Source organism: Dicentrarchus labrax, unplaced genomic scaffold, assembly GCF_905237075.1.
Source record: "Dicentrarchus labrax unplaced genomic scaffold, dlabrax2021, whole genome shotgun sequence".
NCBI lineage: Eukaryota > Metazoa > Chordata > Actinopteri > Moronidae > Dicentrarchus > Dicentrarchus labrax.
Genome location: NW_026136721.1, coordinates 7,691,553 through 7,714,696, shown reverse-complemented (window position 1 = coordinate 7,714,696; position 23,144 = coordinate 7,691,553). Strand labels below are relative to the sequence as shown.

Here is a 23,144-nt window from a genome sequence, read left to right as displayed (position 1 = left end):
AGAGAGAGAGAGAGAGAGAGAGAGAGAGAGAGAGAGAGAGAGGCAGTACCTAACAGACACAAGTGTCACCAATGATACTAGTTAAGGTTCCATCCCATTCCCTGGGGTTAGGGTTAGGGTTGGGTAGAACTGGTGCACCGTGTGCCGCGGCTAGGTCCCATTGGTGTGTGTCGTCTATCTGATTGTTGCTGGTTGATGCAGTCCTTCAGTCACAAATCAAGTGGCAACAATTCTTAAAAAATGATATTAACAATAATGCATGTGTTGTCACTCCTGTGTAAGATTGTAGACACCAGATATTCTCTAGGAGAAGGTAAAAGGCATGAGGTGGCAAGAGTGGCATTTGGGCCAGAGGAGATTTACACAACATTAGAGGAAGACGTTAGCTTATTGAGGAATGCTAGTAAAATGTAATTTTGGGATGTCCAGAAAGGTCCACTTGCAGCATACCCTGTTCCTCCATTAAAGTGGTGTGAGTGTCATTACTGTGACAACTGCACATCATTACTGTTTAGATGACCGCACCATTATCTGATGAGAAAGAGAATGGTCGGTGAGAAATTTATATGCAAATCAGCCAATTTGCACCTTACAGAAAGAGGTTATGGGCTAACTGGTCAACAGGTGTTTGAAGATTACCTTTGATATAAAATCCCCGCTCCCCTGTTTCTCTTCTCCGGCTCCTCTGTGATTTGGGCGAAAAAGCCCTTTAGAGATAAACGCCTCAAAAACTCCTTTTTATTATTATAAACTAAAAAATGTAATCAATTCAACAAATACACCAAGTACAACATGCAGGTCACAGTTCTTCCTACAGGTTTATGGACTTAAGACTTACACTTCTGTGTGTGGGTAGATACTCATGAACCTGTTATCATTTGTAAGTGAAGTGCGTCTTCAGTGAAGAAACACCCTGCAGGTACAAGGAAGTAGTTTAAGGTAACTAACACAAAACAAACAGGGGTCTGAGTTTGTGGGTGTGTAGAATGAGTAGAGTACCACCATTCAGACATACAGTACGTTGAGTCAGTTCTTCACAGTAACAGCACTATTCAATCAGTAGATAAGCAGCAGTCTTAGCCAATCCCTGCAGGGATTAATTCTATCCTCTCTACATGCCTCTTTCTCTGTAATCATCTTATCCTCTCCAACCTGTGGATCTACATAGTATGTTAGTATGTTGTGTGTGTTACTCTGGTAGTAATTGAACTGTACGCTGCAATTCAGTCCATAATCCATAAAAGATATTGTTTAGAGAGGTGCTTGCTACAGCCATTGCCACTTAATAAACATTAAACTGAATATAAAGCCCCCAGGCTTGGAACAATAATGTGTTGTGTGTGTTTCTGATAGAAAAGTATTTCCACATTAAAATACTACCTAATACTCCTTCAACTTCATTAAAAATTCAAGGATCTGTGAATGTGCAAATGTTGCGTTGATGAATATGAGCAACTTCAAAGAAAAACATTAAAGATCCCCTCCAGACATGTATTAAGAGACATATATAAATTGTGTGTGTGATTAAAAAGTATCATTTCTAAATTATACTTTAGATATAACATAGTGTGTCTAGTGTCTGCTGCATTTGTTTATGTGTCTCTAGGTGAGGATGGCCAAGGTGAAGCAGGTGGGCTTGCTGGCAGCAGGCTGTCAGCCGTGGAATAAAGATGTGTGTGCTGCTAGTGGAGACCGCTTTGCCTACTGTGCTACTTTGGCTATATACATCTACCAGGTGAACTATGTGTGTGTGTGTGTGTGTGTGTGTGTGGTGTGTGTGTGTGTGTGTGTGTGTGTGTGTATTTGTGTGTACTTGTGTTCATGTGGGTGGGGAATGTTTAAAATCTAAGGTGCCATTATGTACTGCTACAATGAGCAGAGTACCACCGTTTTGACATGCTGTACAACAGGCCTCATGCAGCAACATTCTCTCATATTTTCTCTTAATTTTCTGTGAAGGGAAATTATAAGAGAAGTCAACTCCAGATGCACCAAACGTTCTTACCTAGGTGTGCTGAATGATGAATCTCACTTGATCTTAAATTGGAGGCATGTGGCTGTTTGTTTGTTATTAGCATAAGTAAGACTACCTAAACACTATATGAGGGCAGGTGGTGTGCCGTGTGCAAATACAGCAATAGAATTGGAGAGATACCACCAAAAAGGCCATTAGGGATCAATGGAGCAATAGTATTTCTTTAGCCCAAAACCAATAGTCTAATCTGATTATTTTAGATTATATTATATTCATGCCTTTTTTATGTTTCTCAAATTGAAAACATATGTTTCCTCGCGTTGAACAAAGAGTAAAAACAACACTATTTACTTCTTGCTCTTATTTTATAGTCAGTTCCTCACAGTAACATTAATGAGCTGGAGCAGCTCTCACATACTGTACCTCTATTATTTTACTGTTACTAACCGTGTTTAACTCACCACTTTAACTGTAATGTCTTGTCACAGGAAATGCGAGGTCACTACAGTGTACAGACACACATGGTATCCAAAGGCAGTAAACCAAAATACATGTTTTCTGGGTATTGCAAACCCCATACAATATAATTATACAGAGTGCAATGTATTCCAATCTTCAAACACACACGCTGGAACTTATTTGTACCATGTCATTTTTGTTTGAAGTGTCCAGTTCTGGACAAAACTGAATCACTGAACCAAACCTCTTAAACCTGAACTGTCTACAATCATGTAATTGCTACTGCAGGGAGGTTTCATAATATCATGTATGTTTAGAATTTATGTTTAACCCGTCACAGGACAAAATCAAAGCTGCTTATTTCTCTTTTAGAAAAATCATTGTCATTGTCTCTGTATCCATGTTGTAGCTGGACCAGCAGTATAATGAATTTAAGTTGAGGTCCATCATGTCTGAACACAAGAAGACCATTACAGCCATCAGCTGGTGTCCCGACAACCCTGATCTGTTTGCATCAGCCTCTGCTGATAACCTACTCATCGTATGGAACGTAGCAGAACAAAAGGCTGTAGCAAGACTGGACAACACTAAAGGTCGATGGATGATCTACACCAGGTTTTATTGGCACACTGGAGTGTTTACGGTTTGAGTATTGTACTGTCACCTCCTCCAATGAAGTATCACAGCATCTCCTCTTCTTTCCCAGGTGTCCCAACGTCAGTCAGTTGGTGCTGGAACTCAGCTGATGGAGTGGCTTTTGTCTCCCAGCGTGGTCCCCTGTATATCTGGGTCTATGGAGGTCCTGACCCAGGGGTCACAGTGCATAAAGAAGCCCACTCCTTCCTGTCTGATATCTGCCTCTTCAGATGGCACCCCACTAAAAAGGGAAAACTGGTGTTTGGACACACAGATGGGAGTTTGTCTATTTTTCAGCCAGGTATGAATGTTTTTCCTCAACTCATTAAAAAGTCCTTGCTTGGAGGCATAGGCTCTAACATATACATGTCTAACCGTACTCTTCCCTTCAGGTTCCATAAGCAGACATCTTAGGCTGTAAACACATCTTCATTAATCTGGCTGTCCTCTCTTGTTTAGGGAGTAAAAGCCAAAAGCATGTGTTGCGTCCAGAGTCATTAGAGGGGACAGATGAAGAGGACCCAGTCAGTGCTCTGGAATGGGACCTTTTGTCAACTGACTATCTACTAGGTTGGTGAAAATATTAACAACATTGCCAGGATTCTGTTAGCTGAAGTGAAGAGACAAAAGACTTTGAAGACATAGAATAGAACAATAAAGAGTTTGTCCTGTTATTGGTTATTGCAAAAATCTCTGTGGCTATAATTACAACCACAGATGCTAAATGACACATTCTCTCTCTCACAGTGTCTAATCTCCATAATGGTATCCGGCTGGTGGACAGCGAGGCCTTGGCTTGTATCACGTCCTTCTGCTTCCCCTCATCTGCTGCATCCGTTCAGTGTCTGGCCTGGGTCCCCTCTGCACCGGGCATGTTCATCACCGGAGGTAGACTATATTTCTGTGTGGGATGTGTGTATGAGCTGGTTTCCGTTCTTCCTAGATGTGTTTACCACTACAGGTTAGATTTGTATTTCAATCTCCAGCGTGCCATCCAGCTGGTATGTGGGACCTGTTGTTGCCAAAGTGCCATCTGTCTATGTATAGATGCATTCTTACTGGCATATTAATGAGTCCATTTGGCTTCTTAAAACCACAGTAATGCTTAGTGTAATTATATGACTTGAAGATAGTAGATGGAGTTCATATTAATACCACCCATGTGTTACAAGTGACCCAGTCCATTCCCAAGTCTTCAAATACTGCAGCTTGGTCAGTGGCCCTCCGTTTCAATATAAGACGCTGTAGGTATCCTTCTTGCGTCATTTGGATGTGCCCACCATCAAAGACATAGTATAAAGAGCGGGAAAGTCTGCATATGGATGAAGAGTGGTAGATGGATGGTTCAGACAAACACAGAACTTTAACCCGGGAGACCCAATTCATGTCCTGTAAGAAACCAAAAGTAAACAATTTCTAAAGTGATGTTCGTACCTTACGTAATGTACTTAAACGTACTACAAGGAGTTTTTAACTGGTTATGAAACAGTCTCGGTTTAATACATGTTGCCTCTATACGACCAACATAAACATATTTGTTTGGATTACCCTTGACATTAATGCAACAAGACAGTGGAAACATTATCACTTATGTCCACAGGGGCCACCAGAATCAACACAAACCATGCACTGGCTCTAGATAGGGGTGTTTTTCAAGCTTTTCGCTGCCACCATAAAAGATGCTCGTTGAGAAATTATACGAAAGGTATACCGACAGCTTCATAAGCAGAGGGCAACTGACCAAGCTGCAGTTTTTGACAAGGTGGGAGTAAGAATGTGTTTCTGTGAGAGGAAGTTTATGGAGCAAGAAAAATATTCAGCACATTTACATTATGGGAGAGACCTTTGATATCTTCTAACTGATTTATGTTTGTCTGTGTCAGACTCCCAGGTTGGAGTGTTGAGGGTATGGAATGTGTCTCGCTCCACTCCTTTGGACAGCTTTAAACTGAAAAAGACTGGATTTCATGCTTTACATGTCCTCAACTCCCCTCTCGCCAAGAAAGGTAAGAATAAGAATAAAGCATTTTGTACTTACATGTGGTATAAATTAAAATCCATGCACCACAACTGTTACAAGGTGCAGGAGTTCCTGGTTTCAGGTTGGTGAAATCTACAGAAACTCTAAAGCAGCTATTCAAACACTGACCAGTAGTACTTCTCTTGTTGTAAGTCTTCATGTGATTAACTCAGCAGCGCTAAGGTAAGTCCCTGAAATAAGCTCGAAACTGTTAAGAAATGTAAGGATGTTCCTCTTTATGATTTCTTGAATAGCACACCAGATATTTTCTCCTTTCTACACTGTCTCTGCAGCTCAGAGTTCCTCTTCTCCCAGTAAAAGTCAGCACACCAGTTCCACCAGTGAGGCAGTACCTCCCCCAACCCTTTCACAGAACCGGTCCTTCTCTCTGCCCCCTGGCCACGCTGTGTGCTGTTTCATGGATGGAGGGGTGGGACTCTACGACATGGGGGCCAAGAAGTGGGACTTCCTACGAGACTTGGTATTCCGTAATATTTTTGTTATTTTTTTAGTCAACAGCCTACACATGCTAACACATTACTGAATGAACAAACCAATAAAAGATCATGCTCTTTGCTCTTTTCCTCTGTTTTTCTACCGTTTCAGGGTCATGTAGAGACTATCTTTGACTGTAAGTTTAAACCAGATGATCCCAACCTGCTGGCCACAGCTAGTTTTGATGGAACCATCAAAATCTGGGACACAAACACACTAACAGCTGTTTACACCTCCCCTGGCAATGAAGGAGTGGTCTACTCACTGTCCTGGGCTCCAGGTAGATCATCTCCATCTCCATACATCCACACACACGAGCACATGCATGCATACAGCTGCACACAAAAATGTGTGTGTGAAACCTCTGCAACCAGGAAGAAGCAGGAATGACTTATCTCAGCCCACAAAAGACAAGCACATACACAAACTAGTCAGTTATATAGTTCAAAAGACTTCCATCCCAGCAACAATATCTCAGTAAAGTGTATCATCTATTGCTCATGTTAAAGTTGGTGACCTTTCTGTCTGTGTGTGTTTTGGTGTGTTTTGAAGGAGACTTGAACTGCATCGCAGGGGCGACGTCTCGTAACGGAGCGTTCATCTGGGATGTCAGGAAAGGAAAGATCATCACTCGCTTTAATGAGGTTACTTTGACTCTCTGTGGAAAATGTCTTTAAATCTGTGTGTCATTAATGTATGAAAATTACCAGTGCATCAATATAGCTTTGTACTGACATGTTGATACATTCAATGCATAACAGTAAGTGTACAATGAACTGTAACAACCCCAGCCTATTAAAAATGATGGCCTTCTCTGTCTTCCTCCAGCATGGTAAGAACGGTATATTCTGTATATCATGGAGCCATAAAGATTCTAAGAGGATTGCTACCTGTAGTGGAGATGGATTCTGGTGAGTTCTCATCTTCCTCAGTAGACCTCCTTTCTGAAAAGAGTTTGCTCCATTATGAAGAAAGCATAATATGTGTGCTTCATAGAGAGTCTTATGTGTTTTATATTGTTTTGTCAACAGTATCATCCGGACCATCGATGGTAAAATCCTCCATAAGTACAAACATCCTGCTGCTGTATTTGGATGTGACTGGAGCCAGAATAACAAGTAAGCCATCTTTCTCAGCGGGGTAGTCAGTATGCATTAGATGGTGACCTCTACGTGTGGCAGACCTATTCATTTATTTCACTTATTTGAACAGTTTATACACATATAACAGGACCTGAAAGACTTAAAAAAATATCTTCAAAAGAAACATAAACACATTACTTGGTAATGGATTATATGTAAGGCAAGCAGAAGGCTGGTTCGATCCCCGGCTCCTCCCACCACATGTTGAGGTGTCCTTGAGCAAGATACTGAATCCCAAATTGCTCCTGATGCTGTGCATCGGTGTGTGAATGTGTTAGTTTCTGTTTGATGGACTTTGCCATCGCTGTGTGAATGTGGCACGTAGTGTAAAAGCGCTTTGAGTGGTCGGAAGACTAGAAAGGCGTGTTAGTACAGGTCCATTTAATAATTAATTACCAGGTAAAAATGTGTCCCTAAGTCCCGCCCCTTTTGGCTCTGTGATCCAATAACAATCGAGTTAGCCTCAGTCTACTTTCTCTTTTCCTGTACTAAGATATGCTATGTGCTAGGCTTGTCTATGTTGAAAGGACAACCACATTTTGGACAAACAATCAAAAACAGCAGGTAAAAGACAAAGACAGGAAGTAAAGCAAAACTAGACAATAGGAGGAAAACTACAAAATAAAACATGAAATAGCCAATAAAAAACCCAAACCATGACAAATTTGAACAAATGAGTCTTTGTGAGAAAGGATGGAGATAAGTGTAGGTGTCAGAGGAGAATAGAAAGGACATACAGAGACAGAGGGGTTTTCAAACACATGAGGTCCTTAGTGAACATTGAACAACATTGAATTACTGTCAATGCAAAATCAGACCGTACCAACCCTTACCCTCTATAGTGATGTTCAAACACATTAACTCTGTTTTGTGCCATCTGGTAGTTGCTAACATGTGGCCACAGTTTTACACATATCCTCCCGCCTCTTCCTCTCTGTCTGTAGGGATATGATAGCAACAGGCTGTGAGGATAAAAACGTCCGCGTGTACTACCTGGCCACCAGCTCCGATCAGCCTCTGAAGGTCTTCACTGGGCACTTAGCCAAAGTATTCCATGTCCGCTGGTCTCCACTCAGAGAGGGGATACTGTGTTCTGGATCAGATGATGGGTGAGTACAGACACAGAGAGCTAGGGGTAATAATACAGACTGTTCAAGATGTTCTTCTTGGATGAGATGAGACATTTAATGGGGAACAGTCTAGACCTGCTCTATAGTGTCCTGACATGACTTTTGCTTGGATTTTGCGCTATACTAATACATTTAACTGAACTGAGTCACTGCAGCAGATAATGATGAGGTACAAAAACAAATGTGTGCATTACAAAAAAGGACATTGTGTTTTAACTGCCTGTATGTATTGATTGGCAAATATGAAACATGTATTGTATGTGTCTTCTTAAAACCCTAAATGGAATGAAAACTATAAGGATGCAGTCCCATTGCTAACAGCTTTTTATAGAGAGGTTTTGTAGAGTTAACATGGAAACTCTGCATTTATAAATGTAAGTAAATGTTTCATTTGTCCAGATATTCTATAGATATGTATTGTGTATTACAATAATTAAGTTACCAACCCCATATTCAATTTATCACATCAGTTTAGATGCTGTTACAGGTTTATTTATCATTAATGTTTAGCATAACCTTTATTTTTTGTTATGATCTGCAGATAAACACACAAAAGAATGATTTATCATTTATAACTCTGCAGTCACATATGTAAATACCTGGAGTTTATATGGTAAAGAAAACGAAAAGAAAAAGTATCCGGCCTTGAAGTAATCGGTTGAAATGAATTGAAATCCCTGCTGTGTGTCTGTCTCTGCAGTACTGTTCGTATATGGGACTACACACAGGACGCGTGCATTAATGTGCTGAGTGGTCATACAGCTCCAGTCAGAGGCTTGATGTGGAACGCAGAGGTTCCTTACCTCCTCATTTCAGGTAAGGTCACTAAAACTGTAATATGACTTGGTCTTAAAAATTGATTGGTTTAATGAAGTCAATGTTACCTGTAAAATGTGCTTTTTCTTAAATATGTTTCTGGGAGAAGTATGTACTGATCATGCTGTAACAACTACAAAACCAAACCAACATGGAACCAATACAAACTGCAATGTTAATTGTCTTAAAAATGTCTTAAAACCTGTTGAAACATGCAGAAACCCTGTTTTGTAATCAACATAATATAATGGTCTACACACTGTGGAGCTGCTTGTGTACCTGCTTGTCAGTGTATGTGCCCAATGTACTTCAAACAGGCCAACAGATATCAAGGTACCAAGGCAATGTGTGTTTCAACATTGGCTTTCTAACAGTTTAATCATATGACCAACATACTTTTGTGTCACTATATATTTTTTAACTTTTCAGTGACAAGTTGCACAGTACAGAGAGTGTGACCTCTGTGTCCATGCTTTGTATTGGAACTGTGTTAAATTGCATTGTCCCCAAAAAATAAATAAATTCAAAGACTATAATGGCTCAATAATGTTAAATGTGCTGACAGTAAAATAAGGCTCTTTAGTAGCATCTAGTGGCAGCTGTGGGAAACTACAACAACATATACACATCTACTCTGTAATCTTGAGAGGATTATACATAGGTTTATCCACAGGTACTTGCAGCTCATATAGTCATTCTGGGAAGACCAGCAACTTCATATTATAACAAGGTTTTTTGTTATCTATATTTATTTACCATTACAACACCAGTCCACACCATAGTGAGCACAACATGACAAGTGACATGAAATTAGTGGTAAAAGCTTTCATTTATGTGTTTAAACTGAAAAATGGATGTAGAGACTAGACACAACAAGAGAATGTCTGTATGCCAGTAAATGTGATGCTGTAGCCAGCTGACATTTCACATCAACAGTAACAATAATTAGCTTATATGGCTAATGTTAGCTATGACAGAGGTAACTGACCGATCCAACAAATATATAATCTCTGCAGTTCAGAGTTCAAAGCTCCTTCCATGATTTTAAAATCTCTGCAACCATTTAGCAGACAGATGAGCAACTGGTATACAACTGTGTCAAGCCTTACTCGTGTAGTGGTCTACTTGCATGGAGCCAGTAATATATTACAGATCAGATACAGGGCAGGTGTATGATGTAAAATTAACTGTATTTTATAGTAATGCAACTATACTCCCAGAGTGTGCTGTATTGAAATGATAAAATGTTGTATCATTTTGTAGGTTCTTGGGATTATACAATCAGAGTTTGGGACACAAGAGATGGCACATGTCTGGATACAGTCTACGACCACGGAGCCGATGTGTATGGTAAGACAAGAACAGCCTACTAGACTATTAATACTGCACATATATGACGTAAAGCATGTGATGAATGAGGTCATTCATTAAAAAGGCAATAAAAACTCTTGGTTACATGAAATTAAGTGCTGTAGACTAAAATGTAATCTACAGTAAACAAAAGTTTTTATTGGTTTTAGAAAATCACAGTACATTGCAATCCGTTATTTTGTTATTCCATGTATTGAACATCCTATTTAACTTTTTTTGTAGGGGATAGAATGGGCAAGCCAGCCATGGTGCCAGGCTTAGGATTTTGGAATTTATGGAAATATGCAAGCTCTCCTTGTGGCAATTAAAAATAAATCAGGAAATCAATATAGGACTCATTACATTAACATGCTAGACTGCTTTTTCAAGTCACTCCTGGGGATTATACTGTTTCACGATTATCCCAATAATGGAAATTCACCACGACAAATGTGTTTTTTATTGTGATTAGTGCTGTCAAACGATTCAAATATTTAATCTTGATTAATCGCATTAATGTCATAGTTAACTCGCAATTAATCGCATATTTGTATCTATTCTAAATGTCCCTTGGTTTCTTTTTGTCCCATTATTTTTTCTCATTTTAATGCTCTTATCAACATGGATTGGCTTGCTTTGTGCAAATGTTGTTTTTATTGAAAACAACATTGGCATATACTGTAGTGTTCAATTTCACACTAACATTCTCACTTGGAGCAAATAATGTCTCACACCATGTAACACTGTCCATCAATAAAAGGGTGAAAAAAATATTCAACACACAAACAGCCCCTTCAACAGCCCTTTCTAAGGGATCAAAACAGGGCGATACAAAATAAAATTACAAAGTGCACATGTAAGGTAAACTAGGACTCAGCCTATAGTGCAGTTAAACCATGGCTTAATACTTTTCTCAAGTTTGCTTTGAACATAGCAGTCAGTCTACTGCTCTTTATTCACCAGAGGCTCAACCCAGCCTCTTATTTCAGAAAGAATGAACAGTAACGGTTACCAATAAAAGGTAAGCCTACTACTTCTTTGCTTTGAGCCACTTACTCAAACAGACAAGCCTGTTGACATTTTCAGACAACAAGGAATCCATCCATTTCGGCGTCTCGCCCTCGCCATCCACTTAAAACGTAACGTCTACTACTCTTAAACAAGTGTGTGCGGCGTGCCTGTTGTTTTGTTTCCGGTCTAGCTAGATCCGGTGTGGTTTTGTAGTTTTTATAACGTTACTAGTTGTGGCAACAGCATGTGAAAAAAACTACAAAGTGTGCCAGGCGTTAATCTCGCAATAAAAAAATTGACGCCGATAAAATTGGTTTGCGTTAACGGCGTTAATAACGCGTTAAACTGACAGCACTAATTGTGATAATATCAGTATGTCTTCTCATCCCTATCTGTAGGTTTAACATGTCATCAGAGCCGTCCGTTCACTATGGCCAGCTGTAGCAGAGACAGCACTGTGAGGCTGTGGTCTCTCACACCCCTCATCTCTCCACTGCTGCTGAACATCATCACCGACCAGCCCTGGGAAAAGATCATAGGAAACACAGGTGAGAACAGACTACCGTTCTGTTTTTGTTTTATGGTGTTGTGTTCCAAAACCTCGTCTAAGTGTGTTGGTTGTGTGTCTCCGCAGACACAGCCATGGTTCCTGGCTCACCCCCGCTGCTCTGTGGTAAAGTGTCCCGAGACATCAAGCAGGAGTTGGATAAACTGAGCTTAGACATCAGGGCCAAGAAGCTACGCTGGTTCTCTGAATGCTTTTCGGTAACTACATTCTGAATGCTCTTTTGTCATTAGATGATGCCATGCTCTGGTGCAGTCTGTGTCTTCATTCTAAGCAGTTAATCTCACAGCACGCAACACACAGCTAGGGCATGATTTTGCCTCAGGTTAGGTATACACGCATGCAGATGTTTCTGCTGCTAAATGTGTGTGTGGGTTGTGAGATTGTTTTCATCATTTATTAAAGACTACCATACCTGTGCTAAGCTGATGTTTCCTATTGCAGATTAGATGATTTAGAACTGGAAATCAATTTACAAATGCAGAAATATATAATAAATATATCTGAATCTCTTGTTTGCAAACCATTTGAGAAGGTTCTCTCTGTTGCTGAAACACTATTCAGTGTATTAGATAACATTTTAGTTGATTAAATGGAAATAAGGGAGCATAATTGCGTAATTAGCACCCAGACTCTATTATTCCATCTATCTATAGCTTCCATAACTTTTGCTCTGGTTTATCTCTCTTTTCTGTGCAACTCCAGGTTTTTCTTCAAAAAATGTCTTTTTTGAGATGAGTAATGAGCAGCCTTCTTAAATCCCCCTACAAGGAACTTTCATTTTGTGTTGATTCTGGCAGCCCCTGTGGATAAGAACGTTTTTCACTGCCTCGTTATATTGATTTAAATAGGAATCTGAGCTGGTTGCAGGCGTTAAGAATAACTATATAGAAATATGATAGAGACTGTTTCATAACAAGTTAAAAACTCTTTGCAGTACGTTTAATGTCCACATTCCAGGAGCTTCCATAGCTAAGATTTAGCCCAAAAACATTCAGGGTTTAACTGCCATTACTGCAGTCATGTAACACATGGCCCAGAGCCCAGGGTTTAACCATAAGTGCAGCTTTGTTGATTCTTCACAAGGCTCATTTTAACTGTTTGACTTCAGAACGCAAGTGGAAGGTGAGTCAACACAAGGCTCTCTCGTACACACAACCTTTATTGTATGTTTACTCATAGGAAATGCAAATCAAACGCAGATTAGAAAAGAAAAGGCCTTGATATGGCTTCTCTTCACAAAAAAGAGTAAAAAATGTATTTCTGTTGCGATTTGAAGTCAGTGAGGGGAGAGCTCTGTGGTGACTTAAACATGAGCAAATATTAAGACTTTTCAGTTCAAATTTGAACAATACATACAAAGTATACAAGTTTATTTCCAACCACTTTACCAACTTCATTTTGAGTCTTTTTACTCTGTAAAGTTTAATTCTTTCAATGCTCCTTGCATGTGGTGGAACACAGCATCCACAACAACAGCAGAAAAAGCTAAATAAAAGTACAATTAGTAGAACTGATACATACATATTTGTGAAAAAAATTACAAAAATGTGGGCAACATATTTATTTGTGTGTGTTTCTGAATGCATTTGTGTGTGTACTCTATCCTGTGTCAGCCTCCAGGAGGCAGCAGCAACCTGTGGGACTTGGTGTCAGTCATCAATGGCCAGGATGACTCGCTGCTGCCAGCCAGCTACAGCAAGGGAGTGATGCACATGAAACACCTGCTTAAGTTTAAAACGGTACGTAGCTCTGATTCCCTCTTCAAACAGGAAGGTCACCGTGTGTGCAGAAACCCAGAGAGAGCACATGAAGGAGCAGCTTGTTACAAGCCCTTCCCCAAATGACAGCCAATCAAATCACCAAATGGACAGACCCAGAGAAGTGTACTTCACTCGAGGAGAACCAAATAAATACAGCGACTTCTGTCCCTAAACAGGGAGATAAGTGCTCTCTGTAAATATTGTTATTAGCCTGCTTGTTTTTCTCCTCACTAATGATTTACACAGTCAAGTACGAACAGCTGCACCAACACACGTAAAAAAGTACTACAGGCACTACAGAAAAAGGCATGAGCAAATAATAGATAGATAATAAGGTCTATAAATTGTCTCTTTAACCTGGCCAGACATTAGGAAAAGCACAGTAGTTGTAATAATAATAGTTATAATTAAACTTTATTTGAAGAAGATCCCAAGTGCTTCACATAATAAAAACTGACTGCCGTGACTAATGGAACATAAGATGGAAAAAATAATACCTGCTTGATGATAAGGTCAAAACAGTAGAGAAGTTAGAGAACATACATCAAATAAATATAATGAGAGCTTATGATAATAAAATAAAAATAAAATATTGGAAATCCAGGCATGTTTTTAGCTTGTTTTTGTACTACCTGCCCAGCATTTTCTTCTGTTCTATTCAGTCCATCTAAGATGATACAAACAAGAGTTTATTTGGCTTCATCCACACACTATCAATTTTATTTAGGGAGAAGAAGACTAGAACATATTGGGAATTGTTTATTCTGTTCTCTTCAACCAAAGTCCATTTAAGATGATTCAGAAAGGAATGTATCACAGGTTCAAAAGTGTCTCCTTTGTCACTTGACTTTTGTTTCTTCCCTTTGTCCCATTTTCTTTCAGTCTGAAGCCCAGGAGCTCACTATAGTCAAGATGTCTAAATTTGGAGGAGGTATCGGAGCTCCAAGTAAAGAGGAGAGGCTGAAAGAAGCAGCAGACATCCATCTGAGACTGGGACAGATCCAACGATACTGTGAACTAATGGTGGAGCTGGGACAGGTACGGAGCACGCGCGCGTGTGTGTGTGTGTGTGTGTGTGTGTGTGTGTGTGTGGTTATTTTTCTCTCAAGAAAACTGAATTGACTCCGACCATTTTAATTTTTACCAACATGTTCTTTAATCATTGGCTGGCTCCATCTTAGTGCCTTTTTTATGACTATATATATTTTCTCTATAGTTTTGAATTGTGAAAATTGAAAGTTCCTCGGCAGTCGTCAAAACACTGATGTTACTGATTTCTGGGACTCCATTTTTGGCCCTGCCACAATGTAGTCAGTGAAACCAGTAAAAAGCTATGCTTGTCATACTCAATCCAAGAGTCTGCAAGTGGAAAGTGGAGGTGAAAAAAGTTGAAAAGAGATGGGCTGGCCTTTAGGACTTCTGACAGAGTGGAGAGTGAGAGCTGAGGCAGAACGGCAGCTGCAGGCAGCAGCTGCAGAGACAGAAAGTAGGTGTTTGAAGAGGTCATGGAGAGTGACATCTGGGCATCATCAAACAGGTTCTAACAAAACAGCCAGCTCTTAGCTTGAAGTATATTTGTACCCCATTTACACTGGTATTAAAATGCAATCTTTCCCTTTGCATTTACACCTGTTTTTTTAATGCGTTCTTGTTATGCTCATTGAGATTGGATCTCTGTCCTCCAGAGCAAAATCAACGTGAGTAATTTGATTGGTAGCAAATTTTTTCACACAGTTCTGTTGAATAACGCATCTTTTGCCACTTTCATGGCACAGAATAATCGTATAATCAGTAATTAGAGGCATTACAACAACCTATATTTCATACATACTATCTGTATCAGTTATTTTGTGTACGAATTCCAGCATGTTGTATAGATTACACCTACCTAAGATTCACGTGCAATGCCAAAGCCAGACTCCCTCCAGGTCTGGTCAGGAAGATTTGATCACATTTCTTAATGATAATGACGCATTTACACCTTGCACTAACATGCATTTTCCTGGATTATGTGTCTGGATACAGATCACATTTTAATAAATGGGTTGTTGGTCACAGTCGCTGTAATTATTATATTTCTATTATCAGAGACAAGACGAGACAGAAATGAATAGAAAGAAAATTATGGAGTGAGCATTATTATTAGGGATGCACGATAGGGATTTATTTTCCTATCCCATTGACAAGATGTCAAATCAGACATTTATCTCTCTTTCAGTGGGAGAAAGCATTATCTGTGGCACCAGGAGTCTCCATGAAGTACTGGAAGAAACTCATGCAGAGGTAAACCATGTTTAAGAGTTAAATCAAACCCAGTCCTGACACAGTGTCAACAAAAAACACTACTACTCTTCACAAAGGGTAGTATTTATATTACTGTTGTTGTTAACTGCATTATGTTGTGTTGTTGTTGCTTTGTTACTAGTAACATTCATGATGGCTTCAGTAAGCAGAGCCAGTGAGACAGCATGCACACTGCCGGAGCCCTGAAACTGGCACACCTAAATGGAATGCAAAACAATGTTTTTATTTACACCTGTACTTTTCCTGTTGTGACATGTCAAAATGTTTGCCTTGAAAAAAGGTCTATTGTGTCCAACCCCCCATGCTTGGGTGTTAAGCCTGGAAGGCTTCTTGTTTTCTGTGTTGTTTTTCTAAAAGGTATAATTTATTAGAATCAGATTTCACTTGAATGTGTTTTTTTTACTCTAAAGACCATTTACAGAAAGGGAACTCAGAATATTGCTCCATAGTAGGAGAGAGACAGAACAAAGAACACAGCTGCTGATTATGCAGCAGATCAATAGGAAGCCCCTAAATAACATTAGAACATGAATAATCATAAATGAAATGTAAAAAAGAATCACAGAATGTGTGCTGCAGTCCATGTGAACAACTTTGTCATTTATTTTGTCATCTCAGTTTTACCAATTTTTGTATATTAATGTATTGCATGGTGTATAATGGCATAATAATTATTATATCATTATAAAGATTGAATAATAATAATTATGTATGTCATTTTAATATGCTCATGTTGCAGGAGAGCCGACCAGCTGATGGCTGAAGATAATGATGATGCTATCCCATACTGCATCGCCACAGGAGACATAAAAAAACTTGTAACTTTCTTCACTGGCAGAGGACAACTGCTGGAAGCCTTAATAATAGCACAGGTACACAGAGATGATGATAAATAGTGTCAGATGGGTGCATGAGGAGGAGGAGGGGTGGATAACTAAGTAACAAGGGACAAAGACAGAGGGTTGAGGAAAGCATTGAACAGTAATTTTGATGCTTGTGATAATATTAATCAGAAATAATAAAATAATAACATTCTTTACTTTTAGGGAGCGTGTGAAGGGAACATTCGTGCACCTCAGAGCTCTCCAGTCAACCACACGACTAATGATGTGGATAACAGACAACAATACCAGAGGTTTGGCACACAAACACACACGCACACACCAAGGATAATATTCTGTTATTTATTTAGCTTTGTTGTGTTTGTTTTGATCTGAACTTGAAATTAACATTTAACCAAAATGGGCAGAACAAATCTGACACACAGGTACACATAGGTTCAGACTGAAGCGGCTGTTTGCCAACATACTGTGTTGGTATTCTCTGTCTCTGTCAAATGTAGACACTTGGCATTAAAGTTGGAGTGAAAAAGGTTTACTACAGTCCACAGCAGAAAGACAGACACATTTAATCAAACAACTGAGTAGTTTAAAAGCCAACAGGTAATCAACAGGATAGTTATAATGCGGATGTCACTATGACAACCTTTAAATATGGCCTTTTTTACTAACAATATTAATTAGGGATTACTTTTGGCAAATTATTATTTTCAGCATGGAAAACAGCACATGAGAAAAAAAAGAGAAGAATTCAGTTGAAAGCTGAACGGTCCAAATGTTCTCCAACCAAAAGTTTGTAGTTTTTCTTAATCGAGTAGAACAGAAGCTGTAGTCAGCTGTGATTCCAATATATCCCAGTAGTTATCAGGTTTCACAGTGGCTCAAAATGCCAATAATAACTTCTTAAACCACTCCTACAGCACTTCTTCTACTTTGCTCATTCATATTCCCAAACACTCATCTTTTTGCCAACATGGCAAAATGTCTTAATACTGTGCTTCTTGCTTTGGTCTTGTAAAAAACAAAATAAGCTTGTCATTCTTGCTAGTAAAAGTTTAGGTTAATTTGACTGCTCTCTGAAATTAACCCCAGGATATATTTGGGCTGCTGTGTTTTGAGCACAATCCCTGGCTTTATTAGCTTTTTTTCCCCATCCAGTCTCCTCCATAAGGTGTGTAAGGAACTAGCTGAGTGGTACTTCCAGGACGGAAGCTCTGTCCTTGCTGCATGCTGCCACCTAGCTGTGGACAACGTCCAGGTACACACCACAGTCTGTGCACATCACCATTATTACCTACACTATATTTGTTTCTATACGTAATGTGCCCTGAAATGAAGAATATGATGCAGTTTCATCTCCTTTAGCATTACTGATCATTCATGATAATAATAAGAAAACAGACTTTAAAAATGTGTCTGAAATGTGTGTGTATGTGTGTGTTATGGTTTTAGCTAGCCATGTCCAGCCTCATCCGAGGTAATGAGCTGGAGTTGGCTGCATGTGTCGGCCTCAGCCTGGGAGAGGCAGCCAATCAGAGCACTGCATACTGCCTTGAACTCTTAGCCAGGAAGTACATGACCACACCTACATGGTATGTCTCCATCTATGCATGTCCAGTTATTATTTTGTTAAAAGAAGTTTCCAATTTTTACTTTGTAGTGTAATTTCTTTTCTTTTAAAATGTATACTTGTATATTTGTTGTCTCCTACTTTCAAGCAATTTTTGGTGATTTTGGTCCCTTAGTGTTGCAACCCCCACCAAGAATGTGCTCATATACTGTTAGTGGATGAGTGAAGTGGGGTTGTATGCAGTCAGTCAGTGTACAACCAACAGTAGACCCCCAGTTTGGAAAAGGACACAGCAGTATATTGCTTATAGCTTCAGTGCTGGTACTCCTGTCTGCTTCTCCAAACTGGGGGTGTTCTATTCAATTCAATTCAATTCAATTCAATTTTATTTGTATAGCGCCAATTCATAACAGAAGTTATTTCAGGACACTTTTCAAATAGAGCAGGTCTAGACCGAACTCCTTATCTACTGCAAACCCTTGTTGAAGCCCAGTGAAAGCAACTACCGGCAGACCACTTACCCCTGTGTAACAGGACACTCAATTTCACATATCTAGCCAGACAGTAGGGATGAACTTATTTCATCTTGAACTTTTTAAATCAAGCCAAAATTCACCTCTGCATGAATCAATTAGGAGTAGGAGTATGTTTACAATGCACAACAACACATCTGCAGTGGCTGCTGCTAAGGTGTAGCACACAAAGCACACTCTTATCTTTATTGTGTTTACATTTAGGGAGCTCTCAGCTGACCTACTGCGAATGATTCCCGACAACAGCATTTTATTGGCTAAGCTGTGTGCATTTTACCCAGGAAGTGCTGCTGAAATCAACCAGTTGCATGAAAGGGTGAGCAGTGTGTTTAATCTAAGACATGTTTTGGATGAAATGGAATGGATGTTTGATGTAGATGATATTTATATGTATATATTTATGATAGTGACTATGATTATGTGTTGTTTGTCATTCAAGTGCGGTCTCCCTTCATTAGAGGAGTGTAAGGCCTTGGCAGAAGCAGCCATGTGTGAAGGAGATTTGTTTTCAGCAGTTAAATTCCACCTGCTGAGCTCTGAACCCGAGAGTGCCCTTCACATAGGGATAGATCACGTTAAAGGTACTGACAACTCAGTTACATTGTGTGTGTGTTGTTACCTGCCTTAACATATAAACAGTTGGCAAGATTCTGTCTGATATGCCATTAGTTGGTGTGATTGATTTGATTTTATATTTTATTCTTAAATGAGGCAATATTTTACTTTTTTCTTTTGGTCAAAATTATATTGTAATTTAGCCACTTTGTGATCCTCCCACCAAATCTGTACTTCTCAACTGATATGATGTAACTGTTGACTACAAACATATATGCCTATCCATATTAGTTCTCACAATAACTAACTAAATAAATAACTAAATGCTTTCTTATGCTTTGCAACCAGTGTCAGAATGAAGAAAAACTTCTGTCTTCCCGATTAATCAGAAACTCTCTTTACCATTCCTCTTCACCAGAGCAGCTGTCTGGTTCTGACTGGACCGTGGATAGCGTTCAGCCAATCCTGGACCTAATGAGTTACATCAGAACCGACCGCCTCATCATGGCCAAGTTGACTGAGTAAGAACATTTATTACTTTAGTATTAGTAGTTCTTTTAATTATTTTCCATGATGCTCTTACTGCCTATACTTTGTCAGACTTGATCATCATCCAGGTCTTTGTGTGTGTGTGTGTGTGTGTGTGTGTGTGTTGTGTGTGTGTGTGTGTAGAACCCGCAGTGAACTGTTGATCCTGTGTGGGTATATTGGAGGTCTGCTTGCCATTAGAAGACAGTACTCCAGCATCGTACCTGCACTCTACGAATACACCAGGTAGACACACAGCTGTGTGTGTGTGTGTGTTAATGATTCTTTATTTAACATGGAGTCGTTTAAACTCACAGTCTACAGTCTTTTCTGATGTGTTCTGCATGTATCAAAAAGGTTTAGTGCTGGTTAAATATACTTCAAATTTTTGCTTCCATTTTGCTGATAATACATACATACTGCCTGAGGGTTTCGTTTAGTAATGAGGAAGATTAGGAACTCTAACTGTTTCTTAGTTTTAAGCCTTTATTTTAAGACTCATTACAATACTAATGCAGATGTAAATCCAGGATCTGTATTCATACCTTGTGGTCATTGTAGAGATTATTATTGGGTGTACAGCAGTAATGGGCTCTGTGTTTTGCGTTGATGATTTGATGCCTGACGTGAAGCTGCTCATTCAGTATTGCTTTACTTAGATAACTGCCATAATCAGGGTGAAACTGGATTAATGATTTGTAAGTAACTACCATGTTTTCCTTTCTGTTTCTCAGTCAGTTGTTAAAGCGGAGGGAGGTGTGTGTTCCTCTGAAGATTGAGCAGCTGTCAGTGGAGCTGGATGCCTGGCGGGCCTGCACACAAAGCAACAGCAAGTAGGTTACACAGATAAACACACACGCACAAAGATAATGTTATTACAATTCAATATTGTTAGTAACACCACAAAATACATAAATATTGTAAAAAAGAAAACATACAAATGAACACTAATTGGGCCAAGAGTGATGAGAGGTTTAAAGAGGAAGGTGGTGACGTAGGTCATCTGTGTAATGGAAATGATGCTAAAGAGGCAGATGGTGAAGAGGAGAACACTGAGGTGGTCGTCACAGTCACGACTCTGCATTATAATCATGTCTAGTCTCAGCTCACCCAAAAGAGAGCCAAAAGCTAAGGCCATGATGAGTCCAGTTACCAAGGCAACACAGGAGAGGAGGGGGTTAAGCTGACTTGAAGAGCAGCTGAATCCCCCTCTGGGGAGATGGATGTGTTGTCCTGAGTAGTGACAGTGTCCCTGTCTGACTGGCAGATCTGGTGACTGAAGATAAACATCTTTTTGAGGTATCAAGGACTTGTTGATGAGGAGAGACTGAGCCTCATGTTAAGTTCACCAAGGAGGAGCTTGCAGTGCTGTGGAGCTTTGTTAGGATCAGTGAGGCAAGAAAGGCTAGAGCGTCTTGACAGATCAGACTTAGTTGGGTTTGTGTGTATGAAACAGACTTAAAATAGACAAATTTAAAGGTCCAGTGTGTAACATTTAGGCAGAAAATATAATATCCATAGGTATGTTTTCATTAGTGTATAATCACCTGAAAATAAGAATCATTGTGTTTTGGTTACCTTAGAATGAGCTGTTTTTATCTACAGAGGAAATGGCTGCTGTTATGTGGAGGCCAGCATGTTGGACCACCATGTTTCTACAGTAGCCCAGAATAAGGCTGTCGCAATAACTGCAATAGTGAAATACAGCACTACTGACAAGCCAGTCACAGGAGATGGGATGTCATGTTCAGTATTTGTTTTTTAAAGACAGAAAAGGTCCGAGAGTGGCGAGGCTGAGGAACATTAAAAAAAAACATGAAAGGCTCTAATAGATCTTCATACATGTTACACAATGGATCTTTAACCTGCTCTACATCTATGTACCACATGTTTAAATGCACAGGCATAGTTCCACTAACAGTGACCTCTACATTGCTTATGTGCATTAACTGTATCTCTGTCTGTCTGTTTCAACAGTCCTCCATCAGAGTGTCAAAGAGAGGAGTACAGCTGCCTTGAGAGCAGAATCCAGCCAACAGACTCTGGTAAAAATAACTGTTCTCAACATAGTGGGTGATGAAGAGTATGCTGATTAGTGATTGGCTGCTGTGTGTGTGTAATTGGCTCTCTGATTGGATGGAGTGTGGTTTAGATGGAACTAGGCTCCATGAATAACAATGGACTGTCTATTAGGTTGGTTTGACAGTTATTCTGTGATGATAGTGAATACATATTATTTGTAATCATTAACCCGTAACAAGTTTCCTCTCTCTCCCAGCTGCGTTGGTCCTGTGTGGTGCTGATTATGTGACCGGCTCCAATCTGCCGAGCCACTCAGATGTTCAACTGTCCTGTTTCACTGGACACAGAATACAGGTGTGTGTTTCTGTATTTTATGTATCTGCACTGATATGTCTTGACAACTTGTGCCTTTTCTCATGATTCTCTTCTTTTAAATGTGCAGGGTCCAGTGTTTTTGCTGGAGGACGGTAAATCAGCAATCTCCCTTAACGATGCTCTAATGTGGGCAAAAGTCAACCCCTTCTCCCCTTTGGGAACAGGACTCCGCATCAACCCCTTCTAACACACACACACACACACACACACACACACACACACACACACACACACACACACATAAAGAGGGCATTCCAAGGGAAGGGGTTAACAGATTGGAAGGAAAGAAGAAACAAAAGCCAGAGACTGAAGTGTAGTAATGGAAAAAAAAAAAGGAAAGCTGGGCTGCAAATAACATTTTTGTGCTTCAGCTAAGTGGCCAACTGCATTTTATAATTTACTGAGAGCAACAAACGTGGTGACATCAACAAATAATGCATTTGTGATTCTGTGAGGATGAGTCAGTTTCAAACAAGCTCATGGTTTTGATAGCTTAGCCGTTACGTGATGAGAACTTAGCCAACAAAATCATCATGCTTTAATTGTGAAGGGGGATTCTTATTGAATGAGATATGTGATTTATTTGGTAGGATTCCCTCTTTTTCTCCAGCTAACACTTTCTCAAAGAATGAGCATGTATATACAGGGTATAAATCTGAATTACTTTGTTCTATTGTTGTAAAAAAGAAAATACTGGAATAAAGCAACCATTGGAGATTTATGTGAGCCTTATTGTGTTCCAACCATATTAATACCAAAAATAGCACGCAGACCGCAAAAACAGCAAAGTACAAAAACAGCTAAATGAATTAGTAATAAGCAAGCACAGTAGTAAAAGACAACAAGCTGAATGTGTAAAGTACATAAACATACAGAGACAATACTAAGCCTACAGATGGCCTCAGGAGAGACAGAGTCGGTCACACATATGTGTTCTTGCTACAAATGCAGCAGCATCTCCTGCCTGAAGGCATCTGACTGCAGATAATACAAATCAAGGAAAAGCATTAATTCATGCATATAATGTAGAAGAATGAACAGTATCTCATGCATGTG

The 23,144-nt window shown here is 39.6% G+C and overlaps 1 protein-coding gene across 2 annotated transcripts in view; it reads left to right on the top strand.

Annotated features, from left to right (window-relative positions):
- Positions 1–22,809, top strand: part of wdr17 (WD repeat domain 17) — a 29,548-nt gene extending 6,739 nt beyond the window's left edge. For both annotated transcript variants that reach the window (XM_051386068.1, XM_051386069.1), the window contains exons 2-32: positions 1,607–1,735; positions 2,844–3,027; positions 3,141–3,371; positions 3,530–3,640; positions 3,818–3,958; positions 4,954–5,076; positions 5,384–5,571; positions 5,697–5,865; positions 6,138–6,229; positions 6,414–6,496; positions 6,617–6,703; positions 7,672–7,836; positions 8,558–8,673; positions 9,937–10,023; positions 11,433–11,582; positions 11,669–11,799; positions 13,216–13,341; positions 14,245–14,400; positions 15,581–15,645; positions 16,406–16,538; positions 16,713–16,801; positions 17,664–17,763; positions 17,958–18,097; positions 18,813–18,924; positions 19,048–19,189; positions 19,582–19,684; positions 19,836–19,937; positions 20,426–20,524; positions 21,669–21,736; positions 21,970–22,067; positions 22,156–22,809. In XM_051386068.1, coding sequence (XP_051242028.1) covers positions 1,607–1,735; positions 2,844–3,027; positions 3,141–3,371; positions 3,530–3,640; positions 3,818–3,958; positions 4,954–5,076; positions 5,384–5,571; positions 5,697–5,865; positions 6,138–6,229; positions 6,414–6,496; positions 6,617–6,703; positions 7,672–7,836; positions 8,558–8,673; positions 9,937–10,023; positions 11,433–11,582; positions 11,669–11,799; positions 13,216–13,341; positions 14,245–14,400; positions 15,581–15,645; positions 16,406–16,538; positions 16,713–16,801; positions 17,664–17,763; positions 17,958–18,097; positions 18,813–18,924; positions 19,048–19,189; positions 19,582–19,684; positions 19,836–19,937; positions 20,426–20,524; positions 21,669–21,736; positions 21,970–22,067; positions 22,156–22,275 — 3,840 coding nt within the window. In that variant the 3' untranslated portion in view covers positions 22,276–22,809. The remainder of the gene's footprint in view (positions 1–1,606; positions 1,736–2,843; positions 3,028–3,140; positions 3,372–3,529; positions 3,641–3,817; positions 3,959–4,953; positions 5,077–5,383; positions 5,572–5,696; positions 5,866–6,137; positions 6,230–6,413; positions 6,497–6,616; positions 6,704–7,671; positions 7,837–8,557; positions 8,674–9,936; positions 10,024–11,432; positions 11,583–11,668; positions 11,800–13,215; positions 13,342–14,244; positions 14,401–15,580; positions 15,646–16,405; positions 16,539–16,712; positions 16,802–17,663; positions 17,764–17,957; positions 18,098–18,812; positions 18,925–19,047; positions 19,190–19,581; positions 19,685–19,835; positions 19,938–20,425; positions 20,525–21,668; positions 21,737–21,969; positions 22,068–22,155) is intronic.
- Positions 22,810–23,144: the final 335 nt, after the last annotated feature.